The 16,078-nt window shown below is 45.2% G+C and overlaps 1 protein-coding gene across 1 annotated transcript in view; it reads left to right on the top strand.

The window, feature by feature from the left end:
* Window positions 1-237: 237 nt before the first annotated feature.
* LOXHD1 (lipoxygenase homology PLAT domains 1) overlaps window positions 238-16,078 on the top strand; it is a 99,899-nt gene continuing 84,058 nt past the window's right edge. The window contains exons 1-7 of the mRNA XM_045527189.1: window positions 238-680; window positions 2,288-2,423; window positions 2,967-3,127; window positions 4,496-4,582; window positions 5,020-5,155; window positions 13,318-13,472; window positions 15,306-15,466. Of these exons, the coding sequence (XP_045383145.1) occupies window positions 285-680; window positions 2,288-2,423; window positions 2,967-3,127; window positions 4,496-4,582; window positions 5,020-5,155; window positions 13,318-13,472; window positions 15,306-15,466 (1,232 nt within the window). The 5' untranslated portion in view covers window positions 238-284. The remainder of the gene's footprint in view (window positions 681-2,287; window positions 2,424-2,966; window positions 3,128-4,495; window positions 4,583-5,019; window positions 5,156-13,317; window positions 13,473-15,305; window positions 15,467-16,078) is intronic.

Here is a 16,078-nt window from a genome sequence, read left to right as displayed (position 1 = left end):
GCATCAGATAGCCCTGAATATAAATCTCCATTAATGGAGTTGACTATTATAATTAGATTAGACATAACAGAATTCATCTGGCAGCTATTAATAATGTACACATGGTAATTATCATTAATAATAAGTACTATTCTTAGCCAACCCAAGTTCCTCCTTCGCCTTATTAGTTTCCTGTAATTGGCACTGATGGTTTCCTGTAATAATACATGCAGTTTATTCTCAAGCTCAGATGCACTGACACAAAATCTCTGGAAAAGAGGAAATGAGGTTGAGAGGGACCTTGGATGTCATCTGTGGGAGGAGCACACGATGCAGAGGAGGATGTGTGGCGGGGGGGACTTCGGGGGTGTCGTAGCTTGGTACGGGATGGGGGCGGGTATGATAATGCAGCTCACATCGAATCCTCTCCACCCGTTGTTTCCACACCAGCTATCACATACATTGTCACCGTCTTCACTGGGGATATCCGGGGCGCTGGGACCAAATCCAAAATCTACGTGGTCATGTATGGGGCCAGAGGGAATAAGAACAGCGGGAAAATCTTCCTAGAAGGTGGTGTGTTTGACCGAGGCCGCACAGACATCTTCCACATCGAGCTGGCTGTCCTTCTTAGCCCCCTGAGTCGGGTCTCCATCGGGCATGGCAACGTGGGCGTCAACAGAGGCTGGTACTGTGAGAAGGTAAGGGATGTCCCCGAGGAGAGCCTTCTCTGATTCAGCCCCTCTCTTCTTTAACTTGCAAGTACAAGCTTTAAGCTGAACCCAGCTTCCTGCTTCCTTTGGTCTAGTTGCACAGCACATGGGCATTTTGGGTGTAACATGTCCATCTATTAATATCTTGTCTTAATGGTGGTCAGGAATGGTTGCTGTTCTGTACATGAATCCAAGGGCCAAACACAGGGTAGGTTACCCAGAGGTGCTCAGTTGGTGGTTATAGACTATCCTGGTTCCTGGTGTGGTGTTTCACACTGGCTTATAAATCTCTTTCAATCAACAAGTATTTAAAAATATATATTTGTATTGGGGAATACTTATACTTTAAAGAATATACACAATAAAAGTAAGACATATAGAGAATGTTAAAAAACAAGCTTCAATTTTGTGTATCACCCCAGTTTGAGAAATAGAACATTCCCAATGTTTTTCAAACTCCTCTGTGTCCTTCCCCAATCATATAATCCTCTCTCCCTCAAAAGACATACAGTATTTTGAATTTTGTCTACATATATATTATCTGTAATATATACATTTATTATATAGCTTTCACTCAACATTATGCTTTGTTGAATGCATGAAGTGTGAACTATATTAATTGCCAATACATTCGTGTCTGAGGACTGAAATGTTTGCAGGGGCTGCTATCCATGGTCCTGAGCCATCATTTATCTCTAGGGAGGAGTGTTTCCCTGGGAGTTTGAAGGGGTACACACTTCCCTCCCTCATCTCTTAGTATCTCTCCCCTTTGTGTTTCCTGTAAGTTATGGTTCATCATGATGGTCGGATAATGAATATTAAGTGGGTTCTCAGAGATACCAGGGAATGTCTAAGGGGAAGAATTCAAGTTAAGGAAGTTATAGTCAATTGCAATCACTATGAACAGCTGACAGCAAACACCCAGTAAGACAATTGGGTAGTCAAAAGCTTGACCGATGAGTGGTCGGATTAGTTTTCAAGTTCAAAAGAAGATAAAGCTTAGAATCCAGTAATGTGAACAGTTGAAATGTCTTTGCCAATAGAAGATTCTGTATCGTACAAGGCACGAGCCTTTGAACATCCATATGCGTGGCCTGGGCCATGTTCTTAATCCATGGGTTCAGAATGTGGTTAGAGAAAGAAAAGGGGTAGAAGAGAGGGTTGAATGAGGATCAAGCCTAGAAGAGGGCAGTGGATTTTTGTATTAAATGCCAGATATTAATTTCATGTGATTTATGTTTTTCCTACAAGATAATTATAAGGAATTAATTTAGTAGTCTGGTTCACTTGGTTCAGACTAACTGAGATTTTGCAATGTGCATTAAAAAATATGGTGTTCAAAGAGGGTGTTGTGTATAGAGGAAAAGGTTTGTGACTTGACTAGTAGATTAGAGGATGGGTGATACCTACTTTGGAAGACTTCCTGGAGGAGGCATTTCTTGATTTAAGATTTAATGAGGTAGGCAACAGAAAAAGTGTCATACCTTGGGGGTCCTAATACAGATGTTCCTTAATGTGGGGCTTACGAGGCTTTTGAACATTGTGAGGTCCCAACTAGGGCCAGGTGCAGGTCTCACTGTGCTCTGCTCCCCTAGGTGGTGATCCTGTGCCCCTTCACCGGCATCCAGCAGACCTTCCCTTGCAGCAACTGGCTGGATGAGAAGAAGGTGGATGGGCTGATCGAGAGGCAGCTCTATGAGATGATGTCTCTCAGGAAGAAGCGACTGAAAAGTAAGTGGAAGAGACCCACAACCCAGAGGCCTCCCAGACAGGGCCAGGGTGTCTGACCACTGGGCAGAAGCCTTGAGGGCGATCCACTCCTGCTTCTCAGTTCTTCTCTAGAAAGGAGGGGAAAGGCCCCCCAGACAGCTCAATTCTCCAAGGTCCCAGCCATGTAGAGTTACACACCTGCCACCAAGGCTGACTCCAGTGTCCCCAGACTGAATAAGCTGCAGCGATGGATGAGGTGTTAACCTGAGTCGCTCACTACATTGCACCCTGAATGTACTGGGCATAGGGTGGTCAATTCTTCCCCACATTTGAAGCATACTAATAGGCTTTAGCCATTAAAAAAAATGTTAAAGGATCCTAATTTTAGTAGCAAGGAATCTTTACCTTTCTACATTTGGCACTTTTCATAATCAATGTCTGAGAATGGGACACACCTGTGGACAGCTTGCCCTTCAGTCCTAATCACTTTGGATTTTCCCCACTGGGCACATGAAAATCTGTTCACTTCCTGAAGTTTATGGTGCACCTTGACCTGTCTCATAGAATTCCCTTGGTCCCTGTGGGTCTGGACAACTGACCTGAAGAAAGCTGGGACCAACTCTCCCATCTTCATCCAGCTTTACGGGCAGAGGGGACGGACGGATGAGATTCTCCTGAATCCCAACAACAAGTGGTTCAAACCAGGCATAATTGAGAAGTTTAGGGTAGGAGAGGAGGGTGACAGGGCGGGAGGGAGAAAGGGGGAAGGAAGGGAGGGAGATGTTGGTCATGAAAATTCTGGTTCTCTAAACCAGGCATTGGAGCAAGTTTGAAGACCAAAAGGTACAATGGAGACTTTAGGCCCCTGCAAAGGGTGACAAATTTGATAATTTATAAGCAAGGCATTGAATGGGGCACGATTTAGATCTGGCCCTTCGTCTGAAACAGTCTAGACCCAAGCCTGGGGGAGGAAGCAAGTATGGAAAGAATGGGTTTAGACATCGGGAATCGAGCGACTTGGGGAATCATTGCAGGACAGAGACCCTGAGCACAGTGAGTGTCAGACTGGCCCAATCTGGACTCAATTAGAGAGGACCAAATTTAAGAGAAAGTATAAGCCGGGTGCAGTGGCTCACGCCTGTAATCCTAGCACTCTGGGAGGCCAAGACGCGTGGATCGTTTGAGCTCAGGAGTTCGAGACCAGCCTGAGCAAGAGTGAGACCCCGTCTCTACTAAAAAAATAGAAAGAAATTATATGGACAACTAAAAATATATATAGAAAAAGTTAGCCAGGCATGGTGGTGCATGGCTGTAGTCCCAGCTACTCGGGAGGCTGAGGCAGGAGGATTGCTTGAGCCCAGGAGTTTGAGGTTGCTGTGAGCTAAGCTGATGCCACGGCACTCTAGCCCGGGCAACAGAGTGACACTCTGTCTCAAAAAAAAAAAAAAAAAAAAAAAATAGAAAGTATGAATTTTGTGAATTTTAGAACATTTAAAAATAAATTTAGCTTTAAAACATTTCAGTATATATATAACCAGAGCAAGAGTTCTTTTTTTTTTTTTCTGCCCAACAGAAGTGCTACTTCACCCTTTAGATAGGAATAATTTGTAAATTGCCACTCTCCTCTCAGAACACCCTGTTGCTGCCTGTATCATAGCACTCAGTTCATCGTTCTTTATGTATTTGTCTTCCCTGACAGATGGTGGCCCTAGGGAAAGGCCACAACTGCTGTATTTATCTTTTTGTCTGTTCCAGTGCCCGGCAGAGTCCTGGGTATGTGGGCCTGTGTGAATTTTCAGGGCTGCCTTATAGATTTTGGTACTGGAAGTTCATTGCTCGGAGGAGCTACTTCAGGCTGGATCCCACTGTGGGTCAGTTCTTTTTGTTCAGTTTCACCAGCCCAGACTGAGCCCCAGCTCTAAGTGGCTGTCTTGCCCTCATGTGCCGCTGGTTACAAGGGTCACCAGGTGACAGGGTGTATCTCTGCTGAAGAAACAGCCCACAGCAGGTACCCTCCTGCAGCAGGTAAGCTATGAGGATAAACGCATTTCCTCGGTATATGCCCCCTCAAACTTTTCTATTTTTCACCGTAGATTGAGCTCCCAGATATTGGCAGGTTTTATAAGATCCGGGTGTGGCATGATAAGAGGAGTCCTGGTTCTGGATGGCATTTAGAAAGGGTGAGATGCACCATCTTGGGGTTTGGGAGATCACTGGGAGAGGAACCAGAATGGTCCCTTTCTATGACCTTGTCACATAAATTTACCTCTGTATTTATTGGGGGTGGGGTACAAAAGGGTTGTGGTGAGACCTGAATTTGGATATAGGTGACAGGGACTTCCTGATAGGGAGAAATGGGAGGAGGACTTCCAAAGTAGACTGAAAAAATGCTCAGATGTTCAGGGGCTTATGTTCTGCCCAGTTACCTGGCTGCCAGGCAAGTGGGTCTCCAGGAGGTTAGGAAAAAATCCACTAACCTAGCCTTCTGCCTTCCACAAGGATCATCTCCAGGAGATGGCCTTGGCCTCCCTTCAATGAGATAGCAGAAGAGGGGGCGCCAGGGCATGGATGACTATCTCTGGTGCACGCACTTTCTCACCCCAGGAATTTGTTCCAGATGACCCTGATGAATACTCTGAACAAGGACAAGTATAACTTCAATTGCAACCGCTGGCTGGATGCCAACGAGGATGACAACGAGATTGTGAGGGAAATGACAGCAGAAGGTCCCACAGTGCGGAGGATAATGAGCAGTGAGTACTGACCAGCTCTCCATCCTGGGGGAGGCAGTTTCCTACTTGGTGGGCCAATGGATTGGGGGGCTGGCCCATGAGCTGCGAGTCTTGGCTGCTGTGTGTCATGAGTCCCCTCTGAAAGCCAGGGTGGATTAGAAGGTCCCAGACTCAAGACTGGCTTGAAGGACCCATTGCCAAGGGGTGATGCTGGAGCTCTACTGGGATGGGTGTGGAGGGGAAGGAAGGAGATTTGTAGGTCTTTAGGTTGGCTCTGAGGGGATGAGAAGAATCTGCACTGAACAATAGTTCTCCAGAGCCTCCCCGAAATTAAAGGATATCCTCTTGGTGTCCTCAAATTATACATAAAATCCTCCCCCAAAGGAAAGCTGGATCTGGGCTCTTGCAGCCACACTTGGCTGCTATCTCATGATTCCTCTGTCTTTCTTTAAGAACAGTGGTGGGGGGGGGGCGGTCTAAGCCTCTAATCTGGAGTCCACGATCCACATTTAAAGAGCCAAAGGGAAGTCATTTTGCTTCTAGGTTATAGTAGCAGAGGTTGGCAAATACATAACACGTGTCTTGTCATTTTCCCATGGCAGACATTATTAAGTGACATTCTCTCCCACTGAGTCTGAAATGAGCTTGCAGCCCTCACTATAGCACTCCAAGCAGACATTAACAATTGATCAGAACTGACACTTGAGATAACCTATTTGCTATCCTTGTAGTAGTCCTTCAATTTTTAATAGGAAAGTAATAGTGCAACATTACAAAAAGTGAAAAATATTTAGAAAACAGTGTCACCCATAGTTCCAGTAGCCCTTCTAAATATTTCAATAATGTCATTTCACAGGTGATTGTGCAATATTTATCAGCACTTTGCATTTGCACACACCCAGCAGAAGCTCTGTATATATTTGCTGAAACGATTTGATCAGAGTTAAATACTCAAAAACATAGAAACCTCAAACAGCAAATATTTATTAATAAAAAGAGATCATCCAGTCTGTTGATCTAATTAGGTGATGCTTGTAATTAGCACCATGTTTCTTCTACGTTATGGTTCTTCTCCATCTTAATTAAATAGATGACTGTAGAATATTTATGTTTAAAGGCACTTAAAATGGCCTGATGCAGATAAGGAGCTGCAAGTTCTTGCCATGGTTACGTAGTTGGTTAGACACAGAGTTAAACCTAGAACAAGGTCCCTCTCCTCCTGGCTCAGGGGCTGTACCGAGACACCACCTGGCTTTTCACATCCAGTGGTATTTGCTTTGGGAATAAGGCAATTATCTTCCTGTAAGCATAATAACATATAACCCCCTTAAATTGGGACTTAATATAATATGTAGTCCACCAAGGCAGAAATACACCTGCACTCACCTGTTCTGTCACTTTGCGTGCCAGAATTGAGCCTACAGGGATAAAGAGCTAGGGACGGGGTTCTTGGGACCTAACTGCTTTCTGAACTCTCCTAACCAATCCTCAGTCCCTGCTTCCACCATTCCTGGGGCTGTTCTTCCTGAGCCTTTTGTGTGATTGCTTCTTGAATTTTGCAACTGGGGTCTCTGATCCACCCTCTGGTCTGCTAAGTCAGGGGTTCTCAAACTTCAGCAGACAGTGTCACCTGGAAGGCTTATTAAAACACAGATTGCTGGGCTCCCCTTACAGAGTTTCTGGTCCAAGAAGTGTGGAGAGAGACCTAGGAATCTTCTTGTCTAACGAATTTCCAGGTAGTGTCCGTGCTGCTGGTGGGGAACCACACTTTGAGAACTGTCGTGCTATGACATTTGGCACTTTGCTACCTGCTCTCCGGCTTCTGAAATTTTGTTTCTGTTGTCTATACTTTTCCCTTCCCCTAGCCTTGTTGGTGAAACCTTTTCTGTTTGCTTATATCTTTAAAAGAATTGGTAGATTGTCATTTTAGTCAGGTTTTTCCAGAGAGAAACCTGCCATGTTTACTTAGAATGTCCAGAATGTTCTTTACCTCCACCCACTCCTTGATTGAAGCATGCCTGTCCCCCAAGAACCCTATTTTTCCCTCCTCATGAACTGTGGGGTTCTCCTGACACCCTCTGCAGGGTCGGGCTCTTGCCTGGCCCTCCAGGGAGGCTCACACAATCCAACACTGCCATCTTCTACCCTGGCTCAGTCCCAGCCTCTGTTGGCTTCTGGTCACTTCTCTTTCACTAAAGATGGCATAACATGTCCCTTGGTTAATGTCTAGACACCAACCCTGCCATGGCCCTAGGACAGTATATTAGTTTGCTAGGGTTTCTGTAACAAAGCCCCACAGAGGAGGTGACTTAAACAAAAGAAATTTATTGTCTCACAGTTCTGGAAGCCAGAAGGCCAAGATCAAGGTGTCTGCAGCTTTGGATTCTCCTGAGGCCTCTCTCCTTGGCTTGCAGATGGTCTTCTTCTGGCTGGGTCCTCACATGCTCATCCTTCTGTGTGTGTGCATGTCTGTGTCCTCATCTCTTCTCCTATGAGGACACCAGTCATAGTGGATCAGTCCCCACCATACTACCTCCTTTTACCTTAATTACCTCTTTGACCCTTTCTCCAAATCCAGGCACATTCTGAGTTACTGGGGGATTAGGACTTCAATATATGAGTTTTGGAGGAGGGCACAATTCAGCCCCAAATGGACAAATTTTTCAAAGTGTAGTCAAGGGCCTATAAATAGATCAAAATTGCCTGGAGTGTTTGTTAAAATGCAGATTCCTGGGCCCAACCTCAGATATGCTGATTAGACTTTCTGAGGGCTATGCCTGGTAATGAGTATTCTATCAAGCATGCCAAACAATTTTTATGAATACTAAACTGAAGAGCCTTTGTCTGCTTCTTCCAATGCCCACGTGGAAGCCCCCTCATGCACATCCTGGTGCTCATGCAGTCTGTTGGCCTCCCCCCGCACCCCACTCAGCCAGCCATTCTGCGGAGTTGCCTCTCTTTTGAACCCCGTGCCCCCAGCCCTCCGACTTAAGCTCCTGCTCTCCTAGCCCTTTCATGATGTGGTCCATGTCACCCCACCCTTGAACTCCTTCCAGCTCCTTCTTCCCCACAGTCCTCCTGTCCTCCTGCTCTGTCGGGGGCTGTCCCACCCATGGGGCTGTGGAGGGCGGATGTGTGCAAACCTACAGCAGTCGTCCAGGGGAGAGAAGGAGTCCTGTGATCCAGCAGAGATTGGCTGGACTATAGTAGAGAAGATACACTCAGGGAATACTTTGAAGGTGGAGCGGGCAAGACTCAGTGGGTGAATGCTATGGAGACACAGTGGCAAGAGAAACTCCCTGCCCTGGAGGCTGGGAGAATCTTTGTGGGTGCAGTGACATTTGAGCTAGGTCTTCTATGGGGAGGGATTTGACAGGTAAGGAGAGACCGTGGTAGGAGGGGTGGGAGGAGGAGCCTCTCTGCAGGTTACACATATGCACGTGCTTGTGCACATTTTCAAAAGTGTATGATATGTGGGGCTACCCTAGCTAGTATTTGCTTTTTGCCTTCTGTGATACTATTAAAAAACCATTTCAATGCGAAAATAAAGTCTGGTGTTATCTGGATTGCAGGGCTGTCTGTCCTGGCTACAAAGGCAGTGAGATGCCTTCTAGGGGTCCTTGGCAGTATTTTGGAGCCCACATCAACTTGAATTTCTTTCTCCCAACTGCTCTTTCTGGACCATGGAAATTTCTCTTACGCTTGAAACACTGCTATGTCCTTACTCAGCTCTACAAGTACTCAGATCCCCTATTCTGGTCTGAATCTTTCTTTGTCACAGTAAATAGAGCTCGTGGCAATATCCCATGTCCCCAGTTGGTACCAACGTATAATGAATAATGTGCAAGGCTTCCTGGAAATCCCTTAAGTGGAGAGTCTTGGACTCATGTAAAATGAGTAAATACCAATTTAAAATCAATTCTCTGAATTTGAAGTTCTGTGTCCCTAGTTTGCTTACAAATTAAAGGCCAGCCAAATAAGCAATTAATGCTGTGCCTGAGAGCCAAGAGGCTTTTGGGAGTGATTGTACTGATCAGCACAGACCTGGAGACATGGACAACACATGGACCAGCTCACAATTTATCTCCACCTTGCCTTTCCCTCAGGAGCTCTGTGAGATAGTAAAATAAATGAGTTCAGCACTCTCCACCGTGTGCCCAGCAGAAGTGATTACATACCACTGATGAGTGGGCAACAGACCATCGGATTCGAGTGATGAAAATCACAGCTTCTTGTTAATCAGACCACGCTGTAATTTTTAAATTAAAGCACAAGAGGCTCTGGTACTTACCCATCTGTTTAAAGTCTTTCACTGCTGATGTCTAACAATATAATTATTTTTAATTGTTCACAAACTTCCTTCCAGGAAGGAGCTTAGGACCTCAGGGTTTGGGGGAGTGGTGGGGAGAGGGAGCTCAGAGGGACCCCGAGAGAGAACCAGGACTCTTGAGAACTTCCAACCAAATGGACCTCAGAGCTCCTGAAGCAAGGGGACTGGGATGCCCTGGCAAAGGGAATTTCTCAATTTCTTCATCATTTCTCTTGTGGGAATTACCTAATAGTTACAACTAAAAAACATCAGAACTAACCTTCATGATAATCAAGACTGAAGTGAGACTGGTGTTGAGGCCATTCCTTCCCTGCTGTGCCTCAAACTCCCACTGTCCAGTCGTCAGTCAATGCTGTCCATTCCTGTAACTGTTGATGTGGAGCTTTGCACAAAAGAATCAACCTCATTTATACAAAGACTGATGATTTAAAGCAGTTAGCATTTGAATTTTAAAAGAGTTGACTAGGGAAGACAATGATGGTTGAATTTCAGGTGCTGTGGCCCTATGAGGAGACCATAGTGGGGGGTAGAAGCCTTTCCCCCAACCGTAACCCCAACTGTAAGTGCCTATATATGCCAGTTCTACTCAAGGTGGGCCCCTACATACAGTCATTCTTTGCTTTTATTCTAACAAGTGCTTTTGCTACAGACACTGTATCTTCATGTGCTCATATGTTTAATGGTCACATTTACTTTTCAGATGTCTCTATATCTCCAAATAAAACTTGGCATATTAATGAAAAATAGTTTGTACATTGAATTAAACTTCCTGGTGATTTGTCTCATTCCTGATATACTTTATCTTCATTTTAGATGGTCTACCAATGAATAGTGTCCATTTTCAAAAACAACAGCTTTATTGAGATATAATCCATGTATCCTACAATTCACCCATTTAAAGTACACAAGTTGATGCCTTTTATTATATCCGTCACACATCACCACTGTCAAATTCCAGAATATTTTCATCTCCCCAAAAGAGAAACCCATACCCATTAGCAGTCATACCCATTTCTCCACCTTAACCCTCAGTGTCTGCAACTACTAATCTACTTTTTGTCTCTATAGATTTATTTGCCTATTCTGAGCATTTCATACAAATGGAATCATACACTATGTGACCTGTCATCCATGTTGTAGCATGTATCAGTACTTCGTTTATTTTTATTGCTGAATAATATTCCACTGTAGGGACATACCACATTTAACTTGAGCACTTAAGTTGTTTCTGGTTTTTAGTTATTATGAATAATGCTGCAGTGAACATCCATGTACAAGTTTTTGTGCAGACATGTTTTTACTTCTCTTGGGTATATACGTAGGAGTGAAATTGCTGGCTCATATGGTACCTCTTTGGTTAACTTTTTAAGGAACTATCAAATTATTTTTCAAAACAACAGCTGCACTATTTTACATTCTTACCAGTAAAGTATGAGAGTTCCAATTTCTCCACATCCTCACCAACAATTCATTACCTTTTCTGATGCTTTTTATTCCTCCAGGTGATTTGAAGTTATTATCTAATGACTAATATGGAGATTTTTCTTTAGTATTTCTCATAGGGTAGTTCCATTAATGATGAATTTTTGCAGTGTTTGTGCAAGTTTGAAATTAAGGGAATCCCTTAGTTTTTCCTTCATTCTTGAAGGGCAGTTTTAGAAGATATGTAATTCTTGGTTAATGGTGTTTTTCTTTTAGCACATTAAATATATCATCCCCTTGCCTTCTGGCTTCCATAGATTTAGATCAGAAGTCAGCTGTTAATTTTTATTGAGGATTCCTTGTATGTGATGAGTCACTTTTCTGTAACTCCTTGTAAGATTCTCACTTTGTCTTTGGCTCTCAACAGTTTGACTATGATGTGTCTGTGCGTAGATCTCTTGGAATTTATCCTACTTGGAGTTTGTTGAGCATGTTGGATGTGCAGGTGAATGTTTTTTTAAAATCAAATTTGGTAGGTTTTTGACCATTATTTCTTCAAATGTTCTTTCAATTCTTGTCTGCATTTTCACTATAGGGGATCTCAACTGATCCCATGACTTTGAATGGAATCCATATACCTATGATGACCAAAGTCATGTCAGCATTCCTGACCCTCCAGATACATATTCAGCTGCCATCTGTTTTTGAACATCTAATAGACATCTCAAATTTATAATAAATGGAACAGAACCATTGCTTTCCATCTCCAAACCCATCCTTCCCCCAAGACTTCTGTACTTTTTATTGGCAACTCTATCCTCCTAGTTACCCAAGCCCCAGACCTGGGAGTCATCCCTGATTTCTCTCTCTCCCTCAATTACCTGTTTGATCCATCATTAAGAACTGTTGGCTCTATGTCCAAAATATATTGCTGATCTATTGACTTCTCTCCATCTCCACTGCACCCCCAGGCCTAGGCACCATCTTTTCTTTTCTAGACTACTATAATTATTTCACTAACTGGCCTCTTTGATGCCACTCCTTCTTCTTCTACAGTCAGTTCTCCACATGGCAGCCAGAATGCTCCTTAAAACATAGATCAGCTCAAAGCACTTCCCTGCTTAGAGCCCTCTAATGGCTTCCTGTTGTACAAAAATAAAAAAAAATAAAATAAAAAGGATGCCACACTTCTTACCTCGACCTGCCACATCCCATGTGTCTGGCTTCTGTCTACCTCTGGGCCTCATGTTATATCCCTTCCAACTCCCTCTACTCTGGCCATATTGGCCTTCTCTCTGCTCCTGTAACATACATTGGTCATCCCCACACTGGGACCTTTGCACTTACCAGAACAACCTTCTCTCAGAACTTCTTGTGCTGGTTCCTATGAGTAAATTTATAGCTCAAATGTTACCTCCTTGTAGCCATCTTTTCTGCATCTCTAAGTAATCTTTCTCCTCTTGCTCCACTCCTCCCTACTCTGAGACATCACTACATTGTGTTATCTTTGTTACAGATATAACTCAGAAATTTTCCTGCCTGTGAATTTGTTTATGATTTTACTGTCCATCTCTCTTCTCTACTCTTACTCTCAACTCTAATGTAAGTTCCATGGAAGCAGGAGTTTGTTTTGTTCACTGCTGAACCCCTGAGCCTATAATGGTGCCTAGCACATAGTAGGCTTCAGTAAAGAGATTTGGGGTGAATGAATGAATGAATGAATGAATTTTACTTTTCAGCTTAAGAGAGAAGGAGGGCTGTGGTATGCAGGGATGCAGGTTCACCTCCACCAGAGTACATTTTCAACATGGGAAGAAGCTGCTGCCTTTCCCACAGGGCTGCATTCATGCCTTTCTCTCCACTCCTCTTCCTGGCCTGTCCTTAGCACCAGCTAGTTCTGAAGAGAAAGGGAAGGCTCAGTCCTGGTTCAGGAAGAAAATTTATCTTACTTGAGAGGACAGGACAAGTGTAAATTGGAGAACAGCCTAAGGCAAAAGGGTTTACTGGGTTGGATAAAATCAGGGGCCATGATATTTGGATTAGACTAGTGGTCCCCGAACACGGCCAACTCCATCAGGGTTCCCTGGAGGAGCTTGTAAACAAACAGCTTTAGGAGCCCTGCCTTTGGACATTAAGATTTAGGAAGTCTGAAGTAGGGCTCAAGAATCTGAATTCTTATAAAAGTTTCCCAGGAGATTCTGAGGATTGGCCAGATTGGAAACTTCTGGTCTGTAAGGGACTTGGGGATGAGCCAGCTCTTGACTGGGGTGTGGTGGGATCTAGAGAGTTGGGGGCAAGGAGCAAGGCCAGACTAGATGACAGCGGGGGTGAGGGGGGAAGAGGAGGAGGATGAGCAGAGAAGTAGGAGTGACAGAGCTAGAGTTGGGGAATAGGGGCTGTCATTAATGGTGTCCCTCTCTTTGCCTGCCAGTGGCCCGGTACCGTGTGACCATATGCACAGGGGAACTCGAAGGTGCGGGGACTGATGCCAACGTCTATCTGTGCCTTTTTGGTGACGTGGGGGACACAGGGGAGCGGCTGCTCTACAACTGCAGGAATAACACTGACCTATTTGAAAAGGGCAATGTAAGTCACAGCAATGTGCCACCATTCTTCCCCACCTGACCCCCTCCTCCTCCTCCCCTTTCATTGTTCCTTTGTCTTCCCTGCTCTGCTATAGTTGAGCTGATGGCTAGTAGCCATCAGAGATCCATCACTCTGGGTGAGAACTGGGGAATCCCAGCAAAGCCACTGGAGGGGCATAGCAGTGCCTGGTTCATGTGGTCCTTGAGCATTTGGCCAGCCCTGATTCACTAACATGCATGAACACCTGTGAGGCTCCTAGGACTAACCAGCTAGGAGCTGGAAAGCCACCCTAGAGGGGTCATGGTCTCCTCCCTACCCCTGAGCTTTGAGGAGAGGGCAGAACAGAAGGACATTTGGGGAGGGGGTGGTGGCAGCATATTTCTTACCTCAGGGGTAGGCAGACGGGGAAGGATGCTGAGCGTCTTAAATGTGGACCAGACAACCCAGGCTGCAGGAAGGCTGGGCACCCTGCAGCCAGCGTGGGAACTTTGCATTTTTTCCTAGGCATGGCCACTGTGGACATCTTGTTCATGACCTTTACGAAAGAAAAACCAAGAAATACCCTAAACATGGGGGTGGGAGAAGTTGACTCTGTTGCTAGCCTTGTCACAAACATGCTGGCTTCTCCCCTCTGTTTCCCACATCATCAAATAGGTTTTCTGGGGAGGATCCGTGGAACAATGGGGAAAGAGTCAGGCACATTTCAGGGCAAACCCAGCCTCACGCCAACCACTCCTGATCCTCAGGCCATCTCCCTGATCCTCAGTTTCCTTGCATCTAAAATGGGGGAAAGGATGCCTACCTGTGTCTGGCCGTTGTGAAGATTAGGGATGGAAGATGTGCTGTCTCTGGGGCCAGACCTGGCCCACAGCACACAGTAGATGCTGAGTAAAGAGTTGTTGCCATAAAGTGAGGCTCAAGGGAGCTCAACAGGTGAAGGGGATTTGCAGACTGTTGCTCTGTTTCCTTCCTCTGCTGCCCCTTCCTTCCTTGCTGAGGGCAGGGAGAGCCCTGGAATTTGAGTGCCAGCATCTCTTTGAGGCTAATCCAAGTCGGCCTGATTCTTGGGATCATGGGCAATTCAAGGCTGTGGTGGCAAAAATAATCTGAGCAGGATGTTGTGGGTGGACTCAGGTTCATCTGGGGAGAGGAGATGGAGATGCCTTTACTTCACATAGCTTTTAAAATTTCCTCTCTCCTTCCCACCCACCCACCTTTCTCTCCACCCTTTCCTACTCTTTCCTCCTACACCTTCTGGCGCCTTTGTCCATCATTCCCACCTTCAGTATTCCTGTCCCTGGAGGCTCCCAGGTGAGCTCATGCAGACGTGGAAACCGTCCAGCCCCTCCTGCATTTCTGCTGCCTCAGTGGCTGGCAAAACTGTGAAGTTAGCAAGACCACCTGTTTCCCCACTCAATTCTAAACATTCCCTTCCTCAGGAGGGAGACAGAATCCTTCCACAGCAAGGAGCCAGAGGAGATTCACCAAGGAATTAATTCATGATAAATGAGTAGTGGCTGATGATGGCTTAACATGCTTGTTCTCCCAAGAGAAGCTGCCTTTTAAGAGGAGAACATAGAGAATGGCCATTGTTTAACCAAGAAATACAGCCTCAATTGTTGGGCACTTGACATTGAATGATATTCCAGTGGGAGAAACTGGGGGCAAGGTGCATCCTGTTCTTCACAGGTAGCCCCCGTCCTACATGTGAAAGACCAGTAGCCCAACCCATCAGCTCTGCCTTTTCTGATTTCTGGACCTGTGTCTTCCTTTGGTGTTTGGGTCCCAGAGTAGCCACCATCCAACTGGCCTTGCACTCTTTCTCCCCTAAAGGCTGATGAGTTCACCATTGAGTCTGTCACCATGCGGAAGGTGAGGCGGGTGAGGATCCGGCACGATGGCAAAGGCTCAGGCAGCGGCTGGTACCTGGACCGGGTGCTGGTGAGAGAGGAGGGGCAGCCCGAGAGCGATAACGTGGAGTTCCCATGTCTCAGGTACTTGAGTCCTGCCTGCTTGTGTTTCCTCCAGCTTAGGTCATAGTCCCTGAGCTTTGGAAAGACCCTGTCCTATGGGCAGGACCAGCAAGCAAATAGTGGCTTAAGACTGTAGCTGGTCCAAGAAAGAGGTGGCCTCGCTGGTGGAGCTCAGACCTGAGCCTCACACCCCCTGACCCCCCATGATGAAACACCAGTATTGGGAGGGTGGTGTCCAGGGTGCTGCTAATTTGTGCTCTTTAAGTACCAAAATACTGGTATTTTTTTCATGGTAAAATTTGACAATTTCAGAATTTAAGTGAGACTTACCTTGGAGAGTTAGTTACATGTTGCATTAAACTTTTGAATCAAAAGTAGTTTTTTTATTTGAATAGCCTTCTGACCATATCTTTTCCTTTGTTAACATCTTTTCAAGGTATTTTACTTTGTTTTTATTTCCTTTCCTCAACTTATTATCGAGGTAAAGTTTCTTTTTTATTTCTTCTTATGCATTTGGATTCTTATATAGCCAGCTTGGGCTCCCATTGACTTCTGGAAGTCCCTGCTGGAGACATTTTAAAAGGAAGAGCAATATGAGTGTTTCTTGTGTCACCATGGTGGCCCTTCACATTC

The sequence above is a fragment of the Lemur catta genome, chromosome 16 (assembly GCF_020740605.2).
Source record: "Lemur catta isolate mLemCat1 chromosome 16, mLemCat1.pri, whole genome shotgun sequence".
Taxonomy (NCBI): Eukaryota; Metazoa; Chordata; class Mammalia; order Primates; family Lemuridae; genus Lemur; species Lemur catta.
The sequence above is the reverse complement of the archived record's forward strand: the minus strand, read 5'-3'. Positions and strand labels throughout refer to the sequence as shown.